This window comes from Lolium perenne, chromosome 2 (genome assembly GCF_019359855.2).
Source record: "Lolium perenne isolate Kyuss_39 chromosome 2, Kyuss_2.0, whole genome shotgun sequence".
NCBI classification, from domain to species: Eukaryota; Viridiplantae; Streptophyta; class Magnoliopsida; order Poales; family Poaceae; genus Lolium; species Lolium perenne.
In genome coordinates this window covers 251,337,900-251,346,643 of record NC_067245.2, presented here as the reverse complement: position 1 = coordinate 251,346,643, position 8,744 = coordinate 251,337,900, and the positions used below count along the sequence as shown (strand labels likewise).

General features: G+C 53.4%; 1 protein-coding gene across 1 annotated transcript; it reads right to left on the bottom strand.

Annotated features, from left to right (window-relative positions):
• Nucleotides 1-1,257: 1,257 nt before the first annotated feature.
• LOC139835785 (uncharacterized) lies at nucleotides 1,258-7,952 on the bottom strand. The gene is made up of 5 exons (XM_071825650.1): nucleotides 7,941-7,952; nucleotides 7,505-7,640; nucleotides 7,149-7,433; nucleotides 6,892-7,053; nucleotides 1,258-1,313 (listed from the first exon to the last, which is right to left on the bottom strand). The coding sequence occupies exons 1-5, from the start codon at nucleotides 7,950-7,952 to the stop codon at nucleotides 1,258-1,260; spliced, it is 651 nt and encodes a 216-aa protein (XP_071681751.1).
• Between the last annotated feature and the right edge of the window lie 792 nt (nucleotides 7,953-8,744).

Genomic DNA, 8,744 nt, shown 5'->3' with positions numbered 1-8,744 from the left:
AATCCGGATAATCGTGTATCTACCGCGCAGAAGGACGATGAATCGCACACCGGATCGTCGGAGCGCATGAGAAGGGCCAGGGAGCACCCAAATCCGATCCCCGTTCCGTCACAGACGCCTCCGTCGGATCCAAGGAAGGGAAAGGACGCGATGTACTCCGGAAGAGACAAATACCGCAACCCCTCACCTCCACCCAACGGTTACCCGCGACCCCCTCGCCGCCGTAGTCCAGCCGGAAACACCAGGCCCGTAGGGCATGGTGCGCTTGTTATCCGCGACAACGTGCCGCCAAGAAACAGAACAGGAGCGCTCGCCGGAACCTCGCCGGAATCGTAACAATGTTCATGAGCCCGAGCCCAGGACGAGTCGGAATGATGACCGCGGTCCAGAGCCTCGCCGGAACCGCGATCCAGAACCGCGTCGGACCCGGGACCCGAGCCTCGTCGGAGCCGTGACCCGAGCCTCGCCGGAACGACCAGGCAGCCAGCGCCAAGGCGAAGGCAGCCACAGGAGCCGGAGTCGGCACCAGAAGGCCGAGGAGATTCAGATGGCGGAAGCAAGAAGTCAGACCGCCCACCTCGCAGGTCTCCCTCCCCACCACCTAGCGGTGGCGGCGGAGGTGGAGGCGGAGGCAATGGCCGGAGATCTCGCTCTCGCTCAAAGTCTCCTCGCCACGGCTCGCGCGACGCGCGGGACCGCCTTAACGAGTACAGAACCGACTACATTGGCCCGAAGTGCTTTGGCAGGATGATTCGAGAGGAACCAAAGCCAAGGATGAACCTCAAGCTACCCGGAAATCTGAAGCATTATGATGGCACCGAAAGGCCGGATACCTGGATTGAGGATTACTACAATGTCAGTAACCTTCGCCGGAGGAACCCCTAACATCGCCTGCCGCATGCTCCAGCTTGTACCTTGTAGGTCCAGCCCGGATCTGGCTCGGCGACCTCGAGAAGAACTCCATCTTTTGCTGGTTCGACCCGAAGAACGCTTTTGAGAAACACTTCAGGGCACCTACAAGAGACCTGCCACAACAAGCGACCCATGTGCTTGCATCCAGAAGAAGGGCGAAACATCAAGGAATTTCCTTACCCGATGGTTGGCATGCAGAAACGAGTGCGAGAACGTTGACAACCGCACGGCAATGCACGCCTTCATTGGGGGCTTGCAGCGAGGAGGATTGCTGCGACACAAGCTAACCTGCATGGTCAATGCAAATCAACTGACGTTGGATGACATGATCACCATCGCTAGCGATCACACTGCCGCCGACGACGACGCAACGCGGAGATCTCGCATCCACGGCAATCCCCCTGCACCAACAAAAGAAGAACCGTGACAACGGCGGCAGCAGCAGCCATAAGCGCAAGAACCCTGATGACCAGAAGAGTGGCGGATCCGAGATGGTCGCCATGGCGTTTCAACGCGGAGGTCCAGGAGGCGGAAGAGGACGCGGACGCGGAGGCGGAGCCGGCAGGGGTCAGCAGCATACCTCCGAGGTCACCGCCGCCGGAACCCGCCCACCCCAAACCTATGAGGAGTACACAGACATGCCCTGCTCGGCCCATCTGGATCCGGTTACGTGGAAGTCCACCCATACCAACCGCAACCGCAAGTGGGTCAATGATCTAAAGAACGACCGGAAGCCGGATACAAGCGCGCCCGGAAGCACCGCCCTCGCGGCAAAGGTGGCAAGGGCAAGAATAAGGACAAAGAGGATGATAGTTCCGAGGCGATGGATGAGGATGATAACTCGCCGGATCCCAAGGCAGGATCCGCAGGAAAATCCAACCCATTCGACAAAAAGAGCGTGGGGGCCTACCACACTTTCCTCGGAACCCCAACAGTACGCGCCTCCAAGTCAGCTACCCGGATCCTGAACGCCATAGTTCCGGCTGTGCCGCAGTACGTCAGGTGGTCGGAAATCCCGTGCACATTTGATCGGAAGGATCATCCCGCAATTGTGCCGAAGGAATGCTACGCCTTGGTTGTAAGTCCCCGCATCGATGGGTATGACTTCTCCAAGTGCCTCATGGATGGTGGAGCTAGCCTCGAACATCATGTACCCGGAGACTCTAGAGCGGATGAACCTCACCAAGGAACAGCTCAAACACAGCACCACTGAGTTTCATGGCGTGGTTCCGGGTAAGAAGGCGAACTCCCTCGGCAGCATCACACTTCCCGTGGCTTTTGGCGATGTTCATAATTTCCGCGAAGAGAAGATCACGTTTGAAGTTGTGCCCTTCAAGAGCTCCTACCACGTCATCTTCGGCAGGCCCACCTACCACAAGTTCCACGCAAGAGCGTGCTACATCTACAACAAGCTCAAGATTCCGGGTCCTAAAGGTATGATTACCGTATCCGGAGACTACAAAAAGGCTCATGAGTGCGAGTTAGGCGAAGCCGCCTTCGCAGAGTCCGTGATATCCGGAGAAGAGCCGAAAGGCTATAGAGCCGCCGTGGTTCAGACTGACATGCAGACCACCAAGAAGCAAATCTCCGAGCAGAAAACCTCCTTCAAGCCTTCGACGAAACCAAGAAGCATGACCTCATCCCTGTGACTCTTCCAAGCAGGTTTCACCGGAGCCAACATGGACCCCAAATAGGAAAGCGCGCTCGTCGAGTTCCTCCGCGCTAACATGGATATCTTCGCATGGCAACCTTCTGACATGTCCGGAGTACCTAGGGAACTCGCCGAGCACTACCTCAACATAAATCCGGGGGCCAAACCAGAGAAGCAAGCTATGCGACGCTTTGGAGATAAGAAGCGCCGCGCCATAGGAATGGAACTAGCAAAGTTACTAGAAGCAGGTTTTGTAATAGAAGTTATCCATACCGATTGGGTCGCGAATCCCGTCCTTGTACCCAAAAAGAACACTGAAATACTAAGAATGTGCATCGATTACTCTGGCTTGAACAAACATTGCCCGAAGGATCCGTTCCCCTTGCCGCGCATTGACCAAGTCATTGATTCGACGGCGGGGGCGGAACTTCTGTGTTTTCTTGATGCGTATTCCGGGTATCATCAGATCCGGATGAAGGAATCCGACCAAAAGGCGACTTCATTCATTACCCCCTTTGGTACTTACTGCTATGTTACTATGCCTTTTGGTTTGAAAAACGCAGGTGCTACTTATCAACGTACGATGCAGCGGTGCACGAAGGACCAAATTGGCCGGAACGTGCACGCTTACGTCGACGACATCGCGGTCATGACCCGGAAAGGATCCGACTTGATCAGCGATCTCACGTAAACCTTCGACAACCTCCGCAGTACAAGATGATGTTGAATCCGCTAAAGTGCGTCTTTGGCGTGCCAGCCGGAAAACTCCTTGGCTTCATAGTCTCTCACAGAGGCATTGAGGTTAACCCGGAAAAGATCAAGGCAATCCTGTGCATCAAAAGGCCAACTTGTCTCAAAGATGTGCAACGACTAACCGCGCTGTGTTGCAGCAATCGATGGGTTTGTCAGCCGTCTTGGCGAGAAGGCACTACCTCTGTACAAGCTGCTGAAGAAAACAGACAAGTTTGTCTGGGACGACGCAGCTGATGCAGCTCTTCGAGGGTTGAAGGAAATACTTACTTCCCCTCCTATCTTGGCAGCTCCAGCAGAGTCAGAGCCAATGCTCCTTTACCTGGCAGCTACCAACAAAGTCGTCAGCCTCGTCATCGTGGTGGAGCGAAAGGAAGAAGGTCATGAATATGACGTCCAGAGACCTGTCTACTACATCAGCGAGGTGCTGACGGAATCAAAACAGAGATATCCTCACTTTCAGAAGCTAGCTTATGGCGTGTTCCTAGGCAGCCGGAAGTTGAGGCATTATTTCCAAGAGCATCCAAGAATGATCGTGAGCAAGGCTCCGCTGTCAACAATTCTCAACAACGCCGACGCAACAGGACGTACGGCTAAATGGGGCATCGAATTATCCGCCTTCGACATCGCTTACAAGCCAAGGACTGCGGTAAAATCTCGTGTTCCGGCAGATTTCGTTGCAGATTGGACGAAGCTCCGGATGCAAGTCCGGAGCCGGAACCAGAAACATGGGTCATGCACTTCGACGGATCCAAGCAGCATCAAGGCTCGGGAGCCGGAGTCACCCTGAAGTCCCCTACCGGAGAAGAATTGCAGATGTTCCGCAGATCCACTTCGAAGCTACCAACAACATGGCGGAATATGAGGCTCTACTACACGGTCTGCGCATCGCTAAGGAAATAGGGATCAAGCACATCATATGCTGTGGAGATTCCGACCTGGTGGCACAACAAGTAGCCGGAACCTGAACGCCGTAAATTCCGTCATGGCGGCCTACAGAGACGAAGTTGACGAGATTGCCAAGAGCTTCCTCGGATACGAAGTCAAGTACGTCGGGAGAGACGATAACACGGCGGCAGACATGCTATCCAAGCTCGGATCCGGCAGAAACCAATTCCGCCCGGCATTTTCCTGGAGCATCTCCGGATACCCTCGCTAAGGGCGCTAACCCGGAAAACCCAGAGGTGGCAGTGTCTCCGGCTAGGGAAGTGATGGCTATCATTCCGGCCTGGACCCAGCCTTTCTGGACTACCTCATCGATCGAAGTTGCCGAGGACGAGGTCCTCGCACGACGAATCGTCAAAGCGAGCACGAACCTACACAATAGTTGATGGACAGCTCTACAAACGAAGTGCAGCAGGGGTATTTCTTAAATGCGTCTCCAATCAAGATGGCATTGAAATCCTCGTAGAGATCCACGCAGGGACTGCGGGCATCACGCCGCTCCCGGATCACTCGTTGCAAAAGCTTTTCGGTTAGGTTTCTATTGGCTTACAGCTAAAGAAGACGCTGATAAAATAGTCAAGACCTGCCGAGGTTGTCGCACTACGCTACTCAACCAAACGCTCCAGCCCAAGAGCTGAAGACCATACCTATCACCTGGCCATTTGCGGTCTGGGGGCTTGATATGGTTGGTAAGTTAAAAAAATCATCTCCTGGCGGTTTTGAGTACCTCCTGGTCGCTGTTGACAAGTTCAGCAAATGGATCGAGGCTAAGCCGTTGAGAAAAGCCGACGGTGCTACGGCACTAAAATTCGTGCAGCCTCGTGATGAGATTCGGCATCCCGCACAGCATAATCACGAGATAATGGCACGAACTTTGCTCAAGGAGAATTGAGGGATTATTGTGAGACAATGGGGATACGATCGACCTCGCATCTGTGGCTCATCCACAGTCCAATGGTCAGGTTGAAAGGGCTAACGGCCTAATATTATCAGGAATTAAACCACGCCTTGAAGGACCGCTGCGACGAGCAGCCGGAGCTTGGGCTGATGAGTTGGAGGCTGTTCTGTGGAGTTTACGAACTACCCTAACAGATCAACAGGGTTTACCCCTTTTTTCCCTGGTATACGGATCCGAAGCCGTACTTCCCTCCGACATCATCCACGATTCACCGCGAGTTTCCGCCTACAATGAAGAAACAAATGACGAGGCAAGACAGCTATCTGTGGACCTGATCGAGGAAGCTCGGAACTTAGCAGATCAGAGATCCGCCATCTATCAGCAAAAGCTCCGACGTTATCACAGTCGTCGAGTTCGGAAACGCTCCTTCATGGCAGGAGATCTGGTCCTCCGCCTTCGACAGGTGAAAGACCATAAGCTGCAATCTCCATGGGAAGGACCCTTCGTCGTTAGCAAAGTGCTTCATAACGGGTCGTACTACCTTGTCGATTTCCGCGAGTTAAGGGATAGACCTGCTAATTGGCACCGGAAACGCAAGCGTGAGGATCCGGATGACATCTACGATGAAACAGATCGCCCTTGGAATATCGCACAGCTACGTCCTTTCTACACTTAGCATATATTTTCCGAGTTCTAAACTCTGTAATAGTTATACATGATCAATGAAATAAAGCTTCTGGTTCACTCTTTTGAGTCTTTTACCTCCTTTACTTGTTCATTTTAGATCGTGTATGTTTTTTCCAACTAAAACCGCAGAGCTGGATTTTTTCCGCCTAGGCGTGTATGAAAGTTGTGATTTTCAAAATCGTCCTTTAGGACGTAAGCTTAAGTTTTCTGATAAAGTTGTTATCTGCTGCGAACTCGTGGATTCCTAGTAGCGATTTCCGGCACCTATGCCTGGGGGCTTGTTTCCACGGTTATGGACGGACTGCCATTGGGCTTCGTCGCCGCTGGCGAGCGTTTCCGGCTAAGGTTTTCCGGCTCGTGGAAGGTCAAGCGAGCAAGCCGGAAAATAACGAAGTCAGCACTTGCTTTCCGACATAAAACGAAACATGCACATAATATTTAACGGATAGCAGGATAAGTGTTTCCGCCCCATGCATAATTGTTTCGTTCCTAGCTACTTAAGAATTTAAAGTCTTATTACAAACCCTCGCTGGGGCCAAAATGATGCATTGCTTTTCCCGCAGGAATAAAAGTTCTCACTCCCCCTTAGCCGGAGAAGTTTTGCCCTCTGGATCTTGTTCCTTGGCGCCTTCGGCCGGAGAAGATACGTCTTCTTCACTTTCCTTTTCTTCGGAAGCAGCAGTGCTGGTCTTGGGTTCTTCTTGGGGCGCATCCTTGGAGCTGGTCCAGGTAAACTCGGCTCCGGATTCCGCAGTCGCGCTCGGGCGTCGAGATCCTTCAAAAGTTCCGCTTCTAAGGCCTCGTCGGCCGAGGACGACCTTGTCGTAGAATTCCTCGTGCCGGATCCTGCGCGCGATGCGGGTGTCGTAGCCGCTCACTGCATCCAGCAGCTCGCCGACGTCCGCATCCGGAGGAACGCCCGTGGTCACTTCATCAAGATCAAGACCCGGAGTATGTGCTAGGCACATGGTCAAGGCCATTGCAGCTGCGCCTCGGGCTGAAGATGCTTGTAGATCAGTCACCAGCTCCGGCAGAACGTCCATCTTACCAATAAGTTTGCGCACGTCACAAGTGCGGCTCCTTTTGATGTTCAAATTATGGCGTATTTTGCGGGAGGCGGAGATGAGATCCTTGCAGTCATCACCCGCGAGTTGCAGAAGATCGTCTCGTGGGAACAAATTCCGGCGCTGTTCCGGGTACCCAAGCGGCTCTACATAAAAAGATAATCAGGATATAAGCACGCAATTTGAGCGCAAAGTAAAAAAGAATCGGAGCAAATATCTTGACAAGGTTCCGATATCATACCCAAGATGTTCTCATTGAGCAAGTCCCAGTGCTGCTCCGCTGTCTCCATAAATTTCCGGAGTCCGTTGAGCTCTTTTTGCTGCCTCCTGATGGTCTCGCCGTCAGCATTCTTTTTCAGCTCCAGCTCGCCCTTCTCCCTGATATGCTCGGAGTTTTTCTCCGCCAGCTGCTTTTCGGCCTGCTCCCTCTTAAGTTCCGCCTCCTTTAGCTTCATCTCCAATTCTTGGTACGAGGAGCGCAGGTTCTCAAGTTCAGTCGAAGCTGTTGCAAGGGAGGAGGATGCGCCTATAATAATATACGTTAACAGCAAATTTGAAGTCGGAATTTGGTTAATAACGAAGAAGGCGGAAACCAACCTTGGGCGTCTGCCAGTTGTTTAGCCAGTTCTGCATTCTCATCCTTCAGGGTCCGGATATTTTCCGCCTGACTCAGAGTAACGCGGCGCTGCAGGGCAATGTTCTTGTGCAGCTCGTAGTGCAGCGCCCTTTCGTTCTGTAAAATTTAAACAAAGTGGAGTAAAAATTCCGCCGTAGTGATGGTTTCTTTTAAAGCATCATTGCCGGAACTTTTCCGCCATAATGCTTGGGGGCTACTGGTCCATTCTAAAAAACTTTCCCGGAAGTAATTTTTCTCTAAGCATTTAAGCGCTAACTACTTTTTGAGTTTCCGCCTACATGCTTGGGGGCTACTGGGGAGTACCTTTTGCTTGCGAGATAAGTTGATCGCAGAACTGGCCAATGTTTTTCTTGAAGTCCTGGATCTCCGATGTCCCGGAATCCGGCTTCCCTGTGCGTTGTTCAGCATGGCGTTGAGCAGGTCTTGTTCAAGTTCCCACTTCTCCGCCTCAGATCAGCTTGTTAAAAAACTTGGTGGCATACGCCTTGGGGGTGGAAGTGGTGTCCGCCGGATCTCCGAAGTTCTTCGGAAAAACGACTATGTCGCCAGCGCCCTCTCCAGCCTTCTCGGAAGTGACTTCCGCATCTCCTTGGCCTTGTGTTTCCGCCTCTTCTTGGGCAGGGCTTTTTGCCTTGGGATCTTCTTCCTCCGTGTGCCCGCCGCTAACCGGAATTATCTCCGGTGGAGTGTTTGCGGCAGGCGGGGAGATGGGTCAGCCCGAGGAGGCGACGGTTGAGGAGTTGGGTGGGAAGCGCCGGGTGGAATCGGAGTAGAGGGACCAACAGCCGGAGATTTCTTCATGTACTTCGTGATGGGCTCCTGGCTGGTGGTCCGCGTGGCAGCGGTTTTCGGATTCCTGCAAACAAGTGAAAGGGTTTAGACAAGAAATAATTTCGCTAAGTAAAAATCGCATCATGCTCGGAAACTCACGGGGCACCGGGAATGATGGGGCGTGTGCCCTGGCCAGCCGTCGAGAGCATCCGTAGACGCGCACGCTCCGCCTTCCTTGAGTCAAGCGGAGGTGGTTTCGTCGTCTTTGGCTTCTTGGCGGAGGCCTCGCCGCTAGCTCCGGCTTCAGAGCCGGGAGCCTTGGCGCGGGGACGCTTTGTAGGTCGAGGGGCCGCCTTGCGGGGTGCCTGGTCCTCTTCCTCCTCGTCGTCTTCCGGAGCCTCCTCCGCCGTGTCGCTGGTAACGGGGACG

Bases quoted from the DNA above. Each gene is read 5' to 3' on its own strand.
- LOC139835785 (XM_071825650.1), bottom strand. The intron at 7,434-7,504 runs GTTGGTTTCCGC...ATATTATTATAG, and splicing joins ACAACTGGCAGACGCCCAAG to GCGCATCCTCCTCCCTTGCA. The intron at 1,314-6,891 runs GTAAGATGGACG...TTGTTGGTGCAG, and splicing joins TGACGTGCGCAAACTTATTG to GGGGATTGCCGTGGATGCGA.